Here is a 20,467-nt window from a genome sequence, read left to right on the forward strand (position 1 = left end):
TGCGCCCATCGCTGTCCCGCACCGCTGGAGATAGAAAACCCCCTCAAAGGAGAAATAGTTGTGTGTCAAAAGATAACGCACAACTCTCAGTATGAAATTCACTGAATCATCATTAAAGCCTGTATTTCTCCTTAGAAAGAATTCAATAGCCATTAAACCTTTCTCATGTGGTATTGAGGTATAAAGGGCTCTAACATCAATGGTGAGCCACATGTTAGTCTCTTCCCAATTCAAATTTTCCATCAAATTTAAGACATGTGTTGTGTCTTGTAGAAAACTCGTTAATTTCCCCACCATGGGTTGCAGAATACTATCTAGCCATTGCGAGACCCTTTCAAGGAGTGATCCTATACCACTAACAATGGGTCTACCTGTGACCCCCTCCAGTGATTTATGTACCTTGGGAAGATGGTTAAATATAGGTGTTACCGGATTGTCCACCAGGAGGAAGTCACAGGTAGACTCATCCAGGATCCCCAACTCCTTACCATCATCGAGTATCTGTACCAACTCCCTTTTGTACCTGTTAGTGGGATCCCCTCTTAGGACCTGATAAAATCTGCTGTCTTGTAGTTGTCTTTCTGCTTCTATGATAAATTGATCTCTTGTCATAACTACCACTGAGCCTCCCTTATCCGCATTTCTAATAGTCAAGTTATCATTATTTTGAAGTTTTCTCAATGCTTCTCTCTCTTTCTGATTCAAATTGTATTGATTGCTGGGTGTATCCCGATGCAACATTGTCAGGTCTCTTTCCACTCTCTTCTGGAAAGTTTCCAATATGTCACCCCTATAATGTATAGGGTAAAACTTGGATGCCTCCCTAAATTTTGGCATTTGGGCCCCTGACACTGTTGCATCGGTATCTCCCTCACTCAGCAATGTTTCCAAATTTTGGATATCACATTCCTCATTAAAGGGAAATTCATTAGTAATTATGCGTCTGTTCTGCTGTGAAGGGGACAAATTTGTGTCCTCAATGGCCTCCCTATAGAAGAACTTTCGTACTGTCAAGCCTCTAATCAATTTATTAACGTCAATCAAAGTGTTAAATAAATTGAATTTTTGTGATGGAACAAACCCTAGTCCCAAACTTAACACCTTTATTTCTATATCAGTTAAAATATAGTCAGATAAATTGATTACATTCATATCCCTCACTGGTATTTGCTCCCCCGTTTGCCCCGTCTCGTGGATTGACGGTTTTGACTTATCTGTCCTGACTGGCCCCCTCTCCCTCTCCCCCCACCTTCTGGTTTCTTTTGGGGAAGGGAAAAAACCTGTTCTAGGTCCTGCTTGTCCCTCTGATCAACAATTGCCCCTCTGTCAACATTAGATGGTCCTGCAGGGGATGTGTCATCTGGAATATATTTAGACCCTCCTTGCTGTTTTTTTAGTATAGAGGGCATACGTGTGCTGGAAGCTTTTGGTTTAACCACCTGCTGATCATAAACTGGTGATTCCAGGAGATCGATTACTTCATTGCTATCCTCCCCACCTGACGCTGAACTTTCGTCATACGACTCTGCTTCACTTTCTGAAAACTGTACCTTTTTCTCCTTGTGGTATCCAGCTTCCCCTTCCTTTATTGCTTTCTTATCTTCCTGTCTGGTATTTCTATTGTTAAAGAAACCTCTGCCTCTCCCCCTACCTCGTGACCTATTGTATGCTCTACGACCTTCGGCCCTATCCTTCCTGTTCTAGACATATACCCTGTTCATATCATAGTCTGATTGATCTCTAAGGTACTTATTATGTTTTGTTGTAATCAACAATACCTTGGACTCCATTAGGGTTTTTTGTAAAATGCTGTCATACTTTGGATACTCCAAAGTCCCTCTCCTCTGATTCAATTCCACCTGAATCGTTTCTATCTGTATAGTGATTACATTTAGGGCTTTGGTTTTGTATTCAACAAGAAGGACCATTAATCGAAGGGAACAATCTGACAATATAATATTCCATTCATTAATGAAATCACGGTCCTCTGTCTGAAATGTAGGGAATTTGTTTATCCTCAGGCCTCTCGGTATGATTTTCAATTCTTGATATTTATTTAGGGTCATAATATCCCATCTTAATTTACTTTCCTTCAACAATAGAAATTCCATTTCCTCAAAGAGTTTACCTAAGGTAAACTTAGATCTATCTGTACAAAAAACCTCCTCTAATTCATAGGCACTGTTGTCTCTTTCTTGTAATGTTTTGAGAGAAAAATAATTATAGTTCTCCCCTGTATTTGTGGCTGCTAATTCCATATTGAGGTTTGGTTATAGATATAGTCTATCCGATTTATCTCCAATCTACATGTAATTCACTACAGGGGGTATGTGAGGGTTTGCTTTAATGTTTATTCTCCTGATGTATACTGTTGAATGTTTTCTGATCTGTCTGTGGCTAATATGAAAGTGTTAACTGCCGCACCTACTATTTAAGTGATGTTAGCAAAAAATTGTTTACTCTTTGTGCCACTTTTTTCATATGATATCCAAACTATAGACATTCCATGTTATTGTGAATACAATTTGTATCCATGCATAATCATTCAAAACTTAAACTCCATAATAGCAACAATAAACTACTTAAACCTTGAATAGCAAACTTTAAATAATAAGAATTCCGTTGTCACAGCAAATGCTGTCACCCAATTTATATTATGATATAATTTATGTTTATGGGCCAAATTGCCTGATACTCAGGCATACAGTTTATCTGTTATTATCTCCCATTAATATGTTATTCACTGCGGAAGATATAAAGGGCTTGCATTTAAAACTTATTTTTCTCTCTTTATGCCACTATTTCCATTTGGTGTCCCAGCTTATAAACAATCATTATTATTGCAAGCATAGTCTATTTCAATGTATAACATTTCAAAACATAGATTCCATAATAGTAATGAGCTCATTGAACATTGGACAGTAAACTTTAGGCATTAATATTTTAGTTGTCACAGCTTCTATTATCACCTAATTTGTATTGAGATGTTTATACACTTTCAGACCAACTGCTGGATACTTAAGCATTTAACCCCTACACAATTTCTCACCTTTCAGTGATTTGAATGTCAGAAATTAATGCAATAAAAAATGTATATATAATTGTTCTAAAACAAAAAAAAGGAAAAAAAGAAAAAAAGGAAAAAAAAAACAAAAAAAAAACCCAACTGTTATATAACACTTTGTTATTTACACATAGACTAGTTACACATTATGATTATAATCCAATTGTACAGCCACAAACATATGCAATGACCAATCAATTTTAATAAAAACAATAAACAGGACACTCTACATTTACACTTATATATTATATACTGTTAAAAAGTAAGTAAGGAGTTAAAAATGGTAACTGCCGCTCAGCCAATGAAATGTTTTTTACACCCTTTTTAAAGCTCATCAGTATTAAGGGTTACTAGCGAGCTATGACTACGGCATACAGCCGAAACGCGTAAGCTTGTAATTATCTGAAGAGCAGTACACTTTGTTATCCTGTTTTTATGGATGAATAAAAGCTATCACTTTGTTTGACACAATTTGCGACTCCAGCGTTCCCTTTTTTCTATGTGCAAGTAAGCCGTTGATTTGGAGTCAGCATTTATCCTTGAAGCAGTGACCAAGTTCAAGCTACAAATTAACCCTACGAGGTGGAGGAGCAAGGACCCTTGGTTGAAGAGGTTTAACCGGACTATACTTACCCCCCGCAAGCCGGCACCGGTAGGTGACATCAGACCTGTGAGCCGGTTGAGTCACTGAGGCGGCGACAGACGGAGAGGCTCATTGAGCGTGGAGGCTCTGAGCACAGTAAACTGATCGATGTCCGCCTGAAGTGGGAATATACTCACGGCTGTTTTGAGGCGCAGGCATCACCCAGGACCAGGAGCCGTGAAGAGGGGGTAAGCATGAGATAAATAAGTATCATTTCCACCTTGTCTCCTACTTTTGATGGAAGGGTTTTACCGGTGCTACTATTAAGGGGTACGTTTCTTTCCCTGCATTGGGAATTGGACTTTTGCATAGATAACTCGGAGACTCTACGAGCCGAGGAAATAGCTACCAAAAAAAGGACTTTCCAAGATAAAAGTTTTATATCTATGGAATGAAGAGGTTCAAACGGAACTCCTTGAAGAACCTTAAGAACCAAGTTTAAGCTACATGGTGGAGCAACAGGTTTAAACACAGGCTTTATTCTGACTAAAGCCTGACAAAATGCCTGAACGTCTGGGACATCTGCCAGACGCTTGTGTAAAAGAATAGACAGAGCAGAAATCTGTCCCTTTAAGGAACTAGCTGACAATCCTTTCTCCAATTCTTCTTGGAGAAAAGATAATATCCTGGGAATCCTGACCTTACTCCATGAGTAACCCTTGGATTCACACCAATAAAGATATTTACGCCATATTTTATGGTAAATTTTCCTGGTGACAGGCTTTCGTGCCTGTATTAAGGTATCAATGACTGACTCGGAGAAGCCACGCTTTGATAAAATCAAGCGTTCAATCTCCATGCAGTCAGTCTCAGAGAAATTAGGTTTGGATGGTGGAAAGGACCCTGAAGTAGAAGGTCCCGTCTCAGAGGCAGAGTCCATGGTGGAAAGGATGACATGTCCACTAGCTCTGCATACCAGGTCCTGCGTGCCCACGCAGGCGCTATTAAAATCACTGATGCTCTCTCCTGCTTGATCTTGGCAATCAGTCGAGGGAGCAGAGGAAACGGTGGAAACACATAAGCCAGGTTGAAAGACCAGGGCGCTGCCAGAGCATCTATCAGCGTCGCCCTGGGGTCCCTGGACCTGGATCCGTAACAAGGAAGCTTGGCGTTCTGTCGAGACGCCATGAGATCCAGTTCTGGTTTGCCCCAGCGATGAATCACTTGTGCAAACACCTCCGGATGGAGTTCCCACTCCCCCGGATGAAAAGTCTGTCGACTTAGAAAATCTGCCTCCCAGTTCTCCACACCTGGGATATGGATAGCTGATAGGTGGCAGGTGGCAGGAGTGAATCTCCGCCCAGTGAATTATCTTTGAGACTTCTAACATCGCTTGGGAACTTCTTGTTCCCCCTTGATGGTTGATGTAAGCCACAGTCGTGATGTTGTCCGACTGAAATCTGATGTACCTCAGAGACACTAACTGAGGCCAAGCCTGAAGAGCATTGAATATCGCTCTTAGCTCCAGAATATTTATTGGAAGGAGAGACTCCTCCCGAGTCCACGATCCCTGAGCCTTCAGGGAGTTCCAGACTGCACCCCAACCTAGAAGGATGGCATCTGTTGTTACAATTGTCCAATCTGGCCTGCGAAAGGTCATACCTTTGGACAGATGGACCCGAGATAGCCACCAGAGCAGAGAATCCCTGGTCTCTTGGTCCAGATTCAGTTGAGGGGACAAATCTGTGTAATCCCCATCCCACTGACTGAGCATGCATAGTTGCAGCGGTCTGAGATGTAAGCGTGCAAACGGCACTATGTCCATTGCCGCTACCATTAAGCCGATTACTTCCATACACTGAGCCACCAAAGGTCGCGGAATGGAATGAAGAACCTGGCAGGAATTTAGAAGCTTTGATAACCTGGACTCCGTCAGGTAAATTTTCATCTCTACAGAATCTATCAGAGTCCCTAGAAAGGAAACTCTTGTGAGTGGGGATAGAGAACTCTTTTCCTCGTTCACTTCCCACCCATGCGACCTCAAAAATGCCAGTACTACGTCCGTATGAGACTTGGCAATTTGGAAGTTTGACGCCTGTATCAGGATGTCATCTAAATAAGGGGCTACTGCTATGCCCCGCGGCCTGAGGACCGCCAGAAGGGACCCTAGAACCTTCGTGAAGATTCTTGGGGCTGTAGCTAACCCAAAGGGAAGAGCTACAAACTGGTAATGCCTGTCTAGAAAGGCAAACCTGAGAAACCGATGATGATCTTTGTGTATCGGAATGTGAAGGTAAGCATCCTTTAGATCCACTGTAGTCATATATTGACCCTCCTGGATCATAGGTAGGATGGTACAAATAGTTTCCATCTTGAATGATGGAACTCTTAGGAATTTGTTTAAGATCTTTAGATCCAAAATTGGTCTGAATGTTCCCTCTTTCTTGGGAACCACAAACAGATTTGAGTAAAAACCCTGTCCTTGTTCCTCTTTTGGAACTGTATGGATCACTCCCATAGCTAGGAGGTCTCGTACACAGTGTAAGAATACCTCTCTCTTTATCTGGTTTGCAGATAACTGTGAAAGGTGAAATCTCCCTATGGGGGGAGAAGCTTTGAAGTCCAGAAGATACCCCTGGGAAATAATTTCCAACGCCCAGGGATCCTGAACATCTCTTGCCCACGCCTGGGCGAAGAGTGAAAGTCTGCCCCCCACTAGATCCGTTACCGGATAGGGGGCCGTTCCTTCATGCTGTCTTGGAGGCAGCATCAGGTTTTTTAGCCTGCTTACCTTTGTTCCAGGTCTGGTTTGGCCTCCAGACCGCCTTGGACTGAGCAACAGTTCCCTCTTGTCTTGCATTAGAGGAGGTTGATGCCACACTTGCTTTGGAGTTTCAAAAGGCACGAAAATTAGACTGTTTGGCCCTGGATTTGGACCTGTCCTGAGGAAGGGCATGACCTTTACCTACAGTGATATCAGCAATAATCTCCTTCAAACCAGGCCGAATAAGGTCTGCCCCTTGAAGGGAATGTTAAGCAGCTTAGACTTTGACGTCACGTCAGCTGACCATGTTTTAAGCCATAGCTCTCTGCGCGCTTGTATAGCAAAACCAGAATTCTTAGCCGTTAGTTTAGTTAAATGAACAATGGCATCAGAAACAAAAGAATTGGCTAGCTTAAGTGCCCTAAGTATGTCATCCAATGGAGTCGCTACCTGTAAGGCCTCTTCCAGAGACTCAAACCAGAACGCCGCAGCAGCAGTGACGGGGCAATGCATGCAAGGGGCTGAAGGATAAAACCTTGTTGGCAAAATATTTTCTTAAGGTAACCTTCTAATTTTTTATCCATTGGATCTGAAAAAGCGCAACTGTCCTCGACAGGGATAGTCGTACGCTTTGCTAAAGTAGAAACTGCTCCCTCCACCTTAGGGACTGTCTGCCATAAGTCCCATGTGGTGGCGTCTATAGGAAACATTTTTCTAAAAATAGGAGGGGGAGAGAACGGCACACCTGGTCTATCCCATTCCTTATTAATAATTTTTGTAAACCTTTTAGGTATTGGAAAAACATCAGTACACAACGGCACTGCAAAGTATTTATCCAGTCTACACAATTTCTCTGGCACTGCAATTGTGTCACAGTCATTCAGAGCAGCTAAAACCTCTTTAAGTAACACGCGGAGGTGTTCAAGCTTAAATTTAAATGTAGAAATATCAGAATCAGGGATTCTCCCTGAATCAGAAGCATCACCCGCAGACTGAAGTTCTCCTTCCTCAACTTCAGCATATTGTGAGGCAGTATCAGACATGGTTCTTAAAGCGTCAGTATGCTCTGCATTTCGTCTAACCCCAGAGCTATCTCGCTTACCTCTAAGTTCAGGTAATCTGGCTAATACCGCTGACAGTGTATTATCCATGACTGCCGCCATGTCTTGTAAAGTAAACGCTATGGGTGCCCTTGATGAACTTGGCGCCATTTCAGCGTGAGTCCCTTGAGCGGGAGTCAAAGAATCTGACACGTGGGGAGAGTTAGTCGGTATAACTTCCCCCTCGCTAGATACCTCTGGTGATAAATTTTTTAAAGACATAATATGATCTTTATTGCTTAGAGTGAAGTCAGTACAATTGGTACACATTCTAAGAGGGGGTTCCACCATGGCCTTTAAACATAATGAACAAGGAGTTTCCTCTGTCAGACATGTTTATACAGACTAGCAATGAGACTAGCAAGCTTGGAAAACACTTTAATTCAAGTTAACAAGCAATATAAAAAAAAAAAAAAAAACGGTACTGTGCCTTTAAGGGAAACAAATTTTGTCAAAATTTGAAAAGCAGTGAAAAAAGGCAGTTACACAAACGAAATTTTTACAGTATGTAATAGGCTAACAGAGCATTGCACCCACTTGCAAATGGATGATTAACCCCTTAGTACAAAAAACGGATCAAAAAAACGACAGACGTTTTTTAACAGTCCCAGCAAAGTGCCACAGCTTTACTGTGGCTCCTACCTTCCCCAATAAACGATTTTAGGCTCTTTAGAGATGTCCTGTATCATGCAGGGGACTCTTGAGGAAAACTGGATGTCTCAGTCTGTAATTATAACTGCGCAAAAAAGTGCTAAAATAGGCCCCTCCCACTCATATTACAGCAGTGGAAAGCCTCAGGAAACTGTTTCTAGGCAAAAATACAGCCAGCCATGTGGAAAAAAATAGGCCCCAATAAGTTTTATCACTAAGCATATATAAAAAACGATTAAACATGCCAGCAAACGTTTTATATAGCATATCTATAAGGGTATTACCCCTGAGAATAAGCATGATACTAGTCGTTATTAAATCACTGTATTCAGGCTTAACTTACATTTATCAGGAATCAGCAGCATTTTCTAGCATTTCCAATCCTAGAAAAAATCATAACTGCACATACCTGATAGCAGAATAAACTGCACGCCATTCTCCCTCTGAAGTTACCTCACTCCTCAGACATGTGTAAGAACAGCAATGGATCTTAGTTACAACCTGCTAAGATCATAGAAAACTCAGGCAAATTCTTCTTCTATCTCTGCCTGAGAACAAATAGCACAACTCCGGTACTATTTAAAATAACAAACTTTTGATTGAAGTTAATAAACTAACTATTTTTCACCACTCTCCTCTTACTACCTCCATGCGCGTTGAGAGTTGCAAGAGAATGACTGGATATGGTAGTGAGGGGAGGAGCTATATAACAGCTTTGCTGTGGGTCCTCTTGCAACTTCCTGTTGGGAGTGAGAATATCCCATAATAATGGATGATCCGTGGACTGGATACACCTTACTAGAGAAAGTTAAATAACAAATATAAGCTCCAAGATGGCGGCGCCCAGTGTGAAGATGCATAGTTTTTCTAACCAATACTTGTAAGGGGTTCAAAAAATAAAATTATTTTTTAAATCATCTGTTCAAATTATTAGGAGTCACACTTCTAATTTTCAATCTTACACCCATACAACTAATTCAGGCTTCCAAAAATGACAAATCAATGTCCATCACATTCAGTAGTGAATCATTGAGACAGATTTTGTCAGCAGATAAAAACGGTTGAATCTGACAATATTTCCTTTGGGAGTGTAAGCTTTATAAATAAATAGGAAAGCATTATGCATACCCCTGGCATGTTTTAATTAGTCACTGTTTTACTGAGTACTGGTGGTTACAAAGCAAATATTGAAAAATTCTGGGTAAAAGGACATTAGAAAAATAAGACATGTGTCTGGTAAATGCTCTCAGATCTGCTGGTAGAGACTAAATGAAAATCAAAAAGGAAACGGACACTCCCTTTCATGTGGCAGCCAGGATTAGTGTTCTCTACCCCTTTTCATTCCACCTTACCTTCAACTCTCCTTGCTGTTTGACATAGAAGGGGTGAAAAATCACTGCTGTGCTTTAATTACTAGCAACCACTATTATTGGCACTAAAACAGAGTTTGACAAATGGTGCCCTGGTAATTTGGCCTGGAATCTGGATTTATGAGACCTGCTACAACCCATTTTCCTTTTACCCTACTGTAGATGTTGCTTTAAAGGACATAGTAGCATCTTGTGACCACTTGGATGAAGTAAGTTGCTACTCAGTTGAGTAATACATGTCAATTTCAGGCAATCAAATGTTTAAATCACTGTTGCTTTGTTTGCAGCAGTCATTTAAGATGCCCAATGTGCATGCACTTGGCTTACCTGTGTATGTTATGGGAGCTGCGAGCAACTGTGTCTGGCTAGAAAATTACAAAACCTGTTTTACCATGCTGCATCTTCATTAGGTGCCTCAGTGGTAATAATATTCAGTAAATGAATGCCATCCTTCAAGCTATGACTAGAACCTTGATAGACATTCATAGAAATGTTCACATAACAAATCTGAGAAAATGATCAGCAGCCAAGACAATAACTGCATATAACCATTTTTGTTTAATGAAAAAAGATATAACAAAGGGCTCCTTAATGCTCACTTCTTAGGAACAATGAACATCCAGGAACCGATTTTACATAGTAAAAGGAGCAACTTTCTGGATTGCTTTGAGACTGAGGAGCAATAGAACACAATCATGAAGGATCATCTGTTGCATATGATCTGTGGGTACTAGAGACATGACAATTACTTGGCAGAAATCTTCTTCAATCCAATGATATATCTTTTACCTATTAACATTCAGTTCCCAAGTATGTTTCATGAAGGCTGAAAACAACTTCAGAAAAAGGATAGATGTTTTCCTACTGGCACAGTCTGAAGTAGTAACATCAGCATGAAAACGGAGGATGCAGCCATGGTTCATTTGAGTTTCAGACCTCCACTTCTGCAAGCAAAAGCTCTCTCTGAATATAAAGTAAATGGAAGAGCATTGGAAAGCTGCTAAAAGGAGTAGGGATAAAAACCGTGAGTTTCTTCTTAGAGCCTGGGTATTGTTTAACAAAGAAGATTGAAAAGATAAACCACAAATATTAGCTTTAAACCCAGCGTTCTCCACCCAGTGATGCCAACTGAGCACTGCCCTATCAATATTAGCTGCAGCTACGCTTTTAGCATCATATATTTTCAGATCTGCTGTGGTTTCAGCTAGAAAAGAAAACATACGGTTGATAAATTCTATCAGAACCATCAGGCCTTGATATTTTTTTAACTGATAGGAGAGCTTTCTGTAAGTCATCTGACCAGCATACAGAGGCTATACGAACTGACATAACCAACAGTTGAGAATATAAAAACAAATCATGAAGCTTCTTTTAAGATTAGCAGACTTCATTTTCTTATCACTATGATTAAGACATAGACCAGAATTATACACACAAGGAAAAGTATTATTAATATATGTAGTGTGATTGTGGCATCAATTTAAGAAGGGTGATCCATATATTTAGCAACCAATTATGTAACTGGATATAGCCGAGTCAGTCTATCAGGAATCTGTAAATGCTTCTTGGCTTTTTCAACCTGGAATACCTCTAGCAAGGTAGTAGGACCCCAGATACATACCAAATTAAAAGCAGCTGTTGAAGAAGGAAGCTGATGAATATGAAGGGTATATTACTTTTAACAGCCTTAATATCTGAAAGTACAAACAGGTCAAAGAAATAAGGTTCTTTACAAATATCTGCATCTGTAGGATCAACAAACTACACATCAATGAATAAAGTAGGTATACTTGAATGTTCACATTCCAAATGAATATCTTCATCAGTCTATACACATTTTATGAAATCCAGCTAAACAAGGAGATATGGAGACAGGCAATGTAAGCTGTTAATAATGCATCCCTACAAACAGCTGGCAACTGGAAAGAATAGTATACTAACCAAAGGAAGATTAAAAAAAGAAGCTGTTAAACAGTAGGTATGAAACAGTAATGGTGTCAACAGAATTATCTCAACACTTCCCTTAAGCATCAAATAAACCACAGTGCACAAAACCATGTTTAAAGCATGTGAACAATGATGTGTAAAACTGATATAATTATTGATGAACTCATTAACTTCAAAAACAATGTAGTCTATCAATGTAAAACTTAAAAGGGACAGTAAAGTCAAGAATAATCTATCATGATTCAGATAGATTCAGAGAGTATGTAGTTATGAATTGAATAATATCAGCTTTTAAAACAATAGCTACACCTTCTATATTTCCTCTAAAACAGTAAGGTCATCCCTCTTCTGCAAAAATTCAAGGGAAACAAACATATATGCAGAAAATTCTCAGTTTACCTTACTTAGTATACAGAACATTTTGATAACAGACGTCATGCACAATGATAACATACGACTATAAAAATCCTAACAATAGATTGAAGCACCTTGCCAGAAAACACGCTACTCAGCTTTAATTTTAAAAACATTAAAAATGTTGAAGACACCATATCTGTTGGTTTCAGAGACATCTTTAGGTTACATGCCAGCCTGCCATACAGCCAGTTCAATAGGTTGCAGAATACTTTCTTCCATGTAATTGGCAAGAGTCCATGAGCTAGTGACGTATGGGCTATACAAGCCTAGCAGGAGGGGCAAAGTTTCCCAAACCTCAAAATGCCTATAAATACACCCCTCACCACACCCACAATTCAGCATTTTGAAGCCCGATTCCTCTCAGAGTACAGTGCATGTCAGAGGGATGTGAAGGGAGTATCACCTATTCAATGTAATGGTTTTCCTTGCAGGAAATCTATTTCATAGGTTCTCTGTTATCGGTTGTAGAGATTCATCTCCTACCTCCCTTTTTCAGATCGACATACTCTCATTCCATTACCTCTACTGATAACTGTTTCAGTACTGGTTTAGCTATCTGCTATATGTGGATGGGTGTCTTTCAGTAAGTAGGTTTTCATTACTTAAGACACTTAAGACAGTGGTTTGGCACTTTATGTATTAATATAAAGTTCTAAATATATGTATTGTAATTATATTTGCCATGAGTCAGGTTTATGTATATTACCTTTTGCAGACTATTCAGTTTCATATTTGGGAAAAAACATATTTAGGAAAATATTTTTACCTGGTGTTTAGTCTTTTTTTCAAATTGACTGCTTTTTCACGGGCAAAATTAGGCTTGCGAGGCGCAAAATGCTGACGTTTATTGCGTCATTATTGGCGCGAGAATTTTTTTGGCATGAAGGTACGTCCTGTGACGCAAGTTCGTCATTTCTGGTGTCTTAGTTGACGCCGAGTTCCTTGTCCAAGGTGCGTCTGCAATGACGCAAGTGTGTCATTTCCGGATGTTGTTAGCGCCAATACATTTTCATTTTGCGTTGTGCGTCATACTTGGCACCAAATAATTTCATTATTTAAAACCCCATTCCTATGTGCCTCTTGCCTTTCTCTATGTCAGAGGGCTATGCTGTTTGCATTTTTTCCCATTCCTGAAACTGCCATATAAGGAAATTGATCATTTTGCTTTATATGTTGTTTTTTCCTCTTACATTTGCAAGATGTCTCAATCTGATCCTGTCTCAGAAACCACTGTTGGAACCCTGCTGCCTGATAACAGTTCTACCAAAGCTAAGTGTATCTATTGTAAATTTGTGGAGATTATATCTCCAGCTGTGGTATGTAATAGTTGTCATGATAAGCTTTTACATGCAGAGAATGTATCCATCAGTAATAGTACAATGCCTGTTGTTCCTTCAACATCTAATGTACATGATATCCCTGTGAATATAAAAGATTTTATTGCTGATGCGATTCAGAAGGCTTTGTCTGCTATCCCACCTTCTAATAAACGTAAAAGGTCTTTCAAAACTTCTCATAAAGTTGATGAATTTTCAAATGACCGACAACATACTGAATTATCCTCCTCTGATGAGGATCTATCTGATTTAGAAGATCCTACCTCAGATATTGACACTGACAAATCTACTTATTTATTTAAAATGGAGTATATTCGTTCCTTGTCAAAAGAGGTGTGGAATACATTGGATATTGAGGAAACTAGTCCTCTTGATGTTAAAACTAGTAAACGTTTAAACTCTGTTTATAAACCTCCTGTGGTTACTCCAGAAGTTTTTCCAGTTCCTGATGCTTTTTCTGATATGGTTTCTAAGGAATGGAATAGGCCTGGTACTTCTTTTATCCCTTCTTCAAGGTTTAAAAAATTGTATCCTTTGCCAGCAGTTAGTTTGGAGTTTTGGAAAAAGATCCCCAGAGTTGATGGGGCTATTTATACTCGACAAACGTACTACTATTCCTATAGAAGATAGTACTTCCTTTTAGGACCTATTAGATTGGAAACTTGAATCTTATCTAAGGAAAGCTTATTTATAGTCTGGCTATCTTCTCAGGCCTGCCATTTCTATGGCTGATGTTGCAGCTGCATCAACTTTTTGGTTGGAAAGTTTAGCGCAACAGGAAACAGATCCTGATTTGTCTAGCATTGTTCGCTTGCTTCAACATACTAATCATTTTATCTGTGATGCCATTTTTGATATCAAAATTGATGTTAAATTTATGTCTTTAACTATTTTAGCTAGAAGAGCTTTGTGGCTTAAATATTGGAATGCTGACATGATATCTAAATCTAGATTACTATCTCTTTCTTTCCAAGGTAATAATTTATTTGGTTCTCAGTTGGATTCAATTATTTCAACTGTCACTGGGGGAAGGGAGTTTTCTTGCCTAAGGATAATCTAAAGCTTCTAACCGTTTTCGTTCCTTTCGACAAAATAAGGAACAGAAACCCAATCCTTCCCCCAAAGAATCTGGTTCCAATTGAAAATCTTCTTCAAGTTGGAATAAATCCAAGCCGTTTAAGAAACCAAAGCCAGTCCTCAAGTCTGCATGAAGGTGCGGCCCTCATTCCAGCTCAGCTGGTAGGGGGCAGATTCAGATTCTTCCAAAGCATTTGGGCAGATTCTGTCCAAAATCAATGGATTCAGAGTATTGTCTCTCAAGGGTACCGAATAGGATTCAGAGTGAGACTTCCTGTGAGAATATTTTTTCTCTCTCATGCATCCCAGCAAATCCAGTTAAGGCTCAGGCTTTTCTGAAGTGTGTTTCAGACCTGGAGCTTTCAGGGGTAATCATACCAGTTCCGTTTCAGGAACAGGGTCTGGGGTTTTATTCAAATCTATTCATTGTCCCAAAGAAAGAAAATTCATTCAGGCCAGTTCTGGATCTGAAAATTTTTTATCGTTTTGTAAGAGTACCAACTTTCAAAATGGTGACTATAAGGACTATTCTGCCTTTTGTTCAGCAAGGTCATTATATGTCCACGATAGACTTACAGGATGCATATCTTCACATTCTGATTCATCAAGACCACTATCAGTTTCTGAGATTCTCTTTTCTAGACAAGCATTACCAATTTGTCGCTCTTCCATTTGGCCTAGCGACAGCTCCAAGAATTGTTTCAAAGGTTCTCGGTGCCTTACTCTCTGTAATCAGAGAATGGGGTATTGTGGTGATTCTTATTTGGACGATACCTTGGTACCAGCTCAGTCTTTACATTCTGCAGAATCTCACACAAATTAACTAGTGTTGTTTCTTCAAAGACATGGTTGGAGGATCAAATTACCAAAAAGTTCCTTGATTCCTCAGACAAGAATCACCTTTTTAGGTTTCCAGATAGATTAAATATTTTAGAACTCCGTGCTATTTTCAGGGCTCTTCAGGTGTGGCCTCTGTTAAAGAGAGAACCGTTCATTTGTTTTCAGACAGACAATATCACAACTGTGGCATATGTCAATCATTAGGGTGGGACTCACAGTCCCCAAACTATGAAAGAAGTATCTCTGATACTTTCTTGGTCAGAATCCAGCTCCTGTCTAATTTCTGCAGTTCATATCCCAGGTGTAGACAATTAGGAAGCGGATTATCTCAGCCGTCAGACTTTACATCCGGGGGAGTGGTCGCTCCATCCAGATGTGTTTTCTCAAATTGTTCAGATATGGGGTCTTCCAGATATAGATCTTACAGCTTCCCATCTAAACAAGAAACTACCCAGGTACCTGTCCAGGGATCCTCAGGCGGAGGCGGTGGACACGTTAGCAGTTCCTTGGTGTTACCAACCTGCTTATATTTTCCCGCCTCCAGTTCTTCTTCCAAGAGTGATCTCCAAGATCATCATGTAACATTTGTTTGTGTTGCTGGTAGCTCCAGCATGGCCTCACAGGTTTTGGTATGCGGATCTTGTTCGGATTTCCAGTTGCCAACCTTGGCCACTTCCTTTAAGACCAGACCTTCTGTCGCAAGGTCCGTTTTTCCATCAGAATCTCAAATCATTAAATTTGAAGGTATAGAAATTGAACACCTAGTGCTTAGTCATAGAGGTTTCTCTGACACAGTGATTAATACTATGTTATAGGCTCGTAAATCTGTTTCTAGGAAGATTTATTATCGAGTTTGGAAGACTAATACTTCATGGTGTTCTTCTCATATATTTTCCTGGCATTCTTTTAGAATTCCTAGAATTTTACAGTTTCTTCAGGATGGTTTGGAAAAAGGTTTGTCTGCAAGTTCCTTGAAGGGACAAATATCTGCTCTTTCTGTTTTATTTCACAGAAAGATTGCTAAGCTTCCTGATATTCATTGTTTTGTGCAGGCTTCAAGCCTGTCATTAAATCAATCTCTCCTCCTCGGAGTCTTAATTTGTTTTTTTAGGCTTTACAGGCTCCTCCGTTTTAGCCTATGCATTCTTTGGACATTAAACTACTTTGTTGGAAATTGTTGTTCCTTTTGGCCATCTCTTCTGCTAGAGGAGTTTTTCGAATTATCTGCTCTTTCTTGTAAATCTCCTTTTATTATTTTCCATCAGGATAAGGCAGTTTTGCGGACTTCATTTCAATTTCTACCTAAGTTTGTGAATTCTAACAACATTAATAGAGAAATTGTTGTTCCTTCGTTGTGTCTTAATCCTAAGAATTCTTTAGAGAGATCCTTACATTTTTTGGATGTTGTAAGAGCTTTGAAATATTATGTTGAAGCTACTAAAGATTTCAGGAAGACTTCTAGTCTATTTGTTGTCTTTTCTGGTCCTAAAAAAAGGTCAGAAAGCTTCTGCCATTTCCTTGGGATCCTGGTTAAAGCTTTTGATTCGTCAGGCTTATTTGGAGTTGGGTCAGGCCCCGCCTCAGAGAATTACAGCTCATTCTACTAGATCAATCTCCACTTCGAGGACTTTTAAGAATAAAGCTTCAGTTGATCAGATTTGCAAAGCAACAACTTGGTCTTCTTTGCATACATTTACTAAATTCTACCGTTTTGATATATTTGCTTCCTCGGAAGCAGTTTTTGGTAGAAAAGTTCTTCAGGCAGCTGTTTCAATTTGATTCTTCTGCTGATGTTTAAGTTTTTTCTTTTCATTTATGAGAATAAACTTATATTTTGGGTTGTGGATTAATTTTTTTCAGCGGAAAATGGCTGTTATTATTTTTATCCCTCCCTCTCTAGTGACTCTTCTGTGGAGTTCCACATCTTGGGTATTACTATCCCATACATCACTAGCTCATGGACTCTTGCCAATTACATGAAAGAAAACATAATTTATGTAAGAACTTACCTGATAAATTCATTTCTTTCATATTAACAAGAGTCCATGAGACCCACCCTTTTTATGCTGGTTATGATTGTTTGTTTAAAGCACAATTATTTCCAAATTCCTTTTTTGATGCTTTTTACTCCTTTATCACCCCACTACTTGGCTATTCGTTAAACTGAATTGTGGGTGTGGTGAGGGGTGTATTTATAGGTATTTTGAGGTTTGGGAAACTTTGCCCCTCCTGGTAGGATTGCATATCCCATACGTCACTAGCTCATGGACTCTTGCCAATATGAAATAAATAAATTTATCAGGCAAGTTCTTACATAAATTATGTTTTTGTTGCTGAAGCTTTAAAGTGATGGTAATTTTTATACTTTTTGATAATGGATTCTGTTAATATGTATATATATATATGTTATAGTTGCTAACTTTTTTTTCATATATCCAATTTATTTAGATATATAAATACTTACGATTCTATTCAGGTGTTCTGTCGAGAACTCCAATTCCTCGAAAACTCCAATGTGACGCCACTTCTGGTGAGTTCTATTTTCAGTATCTGTTCTTGCCTGTCCTGGGGGACACACCGCCGATCCTCTGGCATACACCCCAAGTAAACCTTGGGGAATGAGGTTTACTTGAACCCCCCCAGGTGGAGGCAAAATAGATAGTGAAGATAGACGATTACATTGCCCATCTGATTGGTTGTGAATCTTGTCACTGACTGAGACACGGACCAATCAGATGTGTGAAATCACCGGAAGTGACGTCAGATTGGAGTTCTCGATGTATAGGAGTTCTCGATAGAACACCGGCATTCTTAAGTTCCCCCTCCTACATCCTTGATTTTGCAGTGCAATGTTAGAGAGCGGTCCCACGCATTCTCTAATGATGCATGAATCGATGCTGACATTCAATACATTTGCTTGAACGCTGAGAAGCATGACGTTGAGAACGCATGCACAAATGTTCCCTTTTTTTTTTTAAAACACTCAAACATACTAAAATGCCACAAATATGGAAAACGTCATAGGAAGAAGAAAAAAAAGCTGTTAGTGTCAGGGCTGCCGGACCGTGCTATAGAATTAGAGCAGTTTGACAGAGATTATTATAGTAAGTCTGAAATCTTTAATCAATGAAACTCATTTTCATTTTTAGATTTAGAATGATTGCCAGTAAGAAACCCTTTTGAATTTACTATCACTAAGTCGGAAATTTATCTGCAAAAAGTCATATTGAAACCAGACAACGAAACAAGATGTCAAGTTAGTTTAAAATCCAGTTATGTTATCCCTATGCATAGCTTTGCATTATAATATCTTTGAATTCCCTGAAAACACAAAAGCTCTTGGAAATGAATCTGTCTGAAAGAAAAAAATAAACTATGATAGTTCAATCTGGGATGACACCCAAAGATCTCACCCACAGAGAGGAAGGTCCCAGTAAAATATGTAAGGAGCCTGAAAAAATTAAATTAAAAAACACAGCAGGGTAGAAAAAAAGCTACAGCCCTACACCACCATACAAGAAATAGGCAGAAAAATAACTGATTCATGAAGGAAGGAGATGAATGTGACTATTATATATAGGGAAGAAAATAACTCATGAAGATTTCTGAGACTTAGCCCAAGGCAATATATACCCCCAGTAATGAACAATATCAAGCCAGTACAGAGAAACAGAGACATTACCATTACTATAATGCAATACTTAATACAGAGATATAATGAAGATGAATTCCACTTAACATCCAAATTTGTTATCTCGACACTAGCGTGGGCAGGACTGCAGCTATTCAGACAGTAAAATCAATCCATGCTGGCTTTCAAACATCATATTGACATAACAGTAGTAACAATATGCCCCCTGCCAATTAGTCTGATACATCAGGCGCATGCTGCATCTTGGAAAGACAAAATAGGACTCCAGCTAAGAGACAGCAATTTCTGAGTAATTAATTGTAGCTTTTTTTTTTTTTAGGCATTACTTCCAATACAGTGGTTTCATGCAGATACCCACCCTCTTCCACTGTTGAATCCAGCTGGGTGACTTTGACAGCAAGGCGATCAATTCGGTCTTGAAGAGAATTTGCTCTGATGTAAAAAACATTTGCCTCGTTAAACAACTCACCAAATATGTCTTCAGCATGTTTGCCTGCAAAAGAAACAAACACACATTGACTTATTACCAATCAACTAATTTATTTGGGGGGGGGGGGGGACACATTCTGCAAATTAAACATGGTTTGCCACATCAGCATATATTTTATAACCAGATGGAATATTGATTAGCAAGCCACACATTTATTTAGGATTCAGACTAGGAAAAAAAAAATAGTATATAATATAAGAATTATGAATTTTCCATACCTGGACACAACACAGTTTATTTGTGGATATAAAATGCAAAGTAAATACATTTGAAATAAAAAAAAATGGATAGTCTATGTAAAAATGAGATGTTCGTTTGTATTGAGCATTTTACTTTTAAACAGAATCCTACCTCTCACTTAAAATCAATGTGTTCACACTCAGAGCAGAACCATATGAGTACTAGAGGGTAGATAGATGTACACTGATCACTGCAGTAGGTAGAAATTCCTTTCAGATACCTGAGGGGATGGACGCCCTCACCCCTACATTTACAACTGTGCACTTTTTTTTTTTTTTTTTTTTTTTTTTTTTAAATTATTTTTTATTGAATTTCAGGATATAAAACAACATAATCAATTCGTCAAGATAAATCTTTGTAGATACATTCATATCACAGCAGATTTTTAAATCATAAATAACATGGTTTTTAACTCCCTCACCGGGATTAAGTATCTACCCAAGAGATGAAAAAAAAAGAAAGAAAAAACCACTTATTCTGAACCTCCCTTTTGTGAAAAAAAAGAAAACAGTGCTAGTTTATATACAATTAGATTTATGCTTTGATGGGAATCCAAGTGTCTCACCACCATGAAACGTCCCGGGGGCTCATAGCACTGAAACATTGAAGCATAGAGGGAAGAGGGAAGGGGGGGAAGGGAGGGGTGGGAGAAAAGCGTGGCGGTGGAAAGAAAGAAAAAAGAAGAAGAGGAGAAAACGAAAGAAAAAAAAAAAAAAAAAAGAGAAGCGCTACCCTTATGTAGCACTGGCCCTTTCTAATAACCATGACCTAGGCAGTACCCCAGCTACAATTAGATTTAAAAATGGCGTGGCATTCTGGAAAGGCTTTAGGAAGTAGCCCTGCTGCTCTGATGACCAGGAGCTGATCAGACTTCCCCATTTTTTAAAGTAATTCTTGAACTGCTTTTCTGAGTCTACCCTGAGATTCTGCCTTTC

General features: G+C 39.1%; 1 protein-coding gene across 2 annotated transcripts in view; it reads right to left on the bottom strand.

Annotated features, from left to right (window-relative positions):
- Positions 1 to 20,467, bottom strand: part of WASF3 (WASP family member 3) — a 269,443-nt gene that overhangs the window by 118,171 nt on the left and 130,805 nt on the right. For both annotated transcript variants that reach the window (XM_053708495.1, XM_053708496.1), the window contains one exon: positions 19,161 to 19,295. In XM_053708495.1, the coding sequence (XP_053564470.1) occupies positions 19,161 to 19,295 (135 nt within the window). The remainder of the gene's footprint in view (positions 1 to 19,160; positions 19,296 to 20,467) is intronic.

Source organism: Bombina bombina, chromosome 3, assembly GCF_027579735.1.
Source record: "Bombina bombina isolate aBomBom1 chromosome 3, aBomBom1.pri, whole genome shotgun sequence".
NCBI classification, from domain to species: Eukaryota; Metazoa; Chordata; class Amphibia; order Anura; family Bombinatoridae; genus Bombina; species Bombina bombina.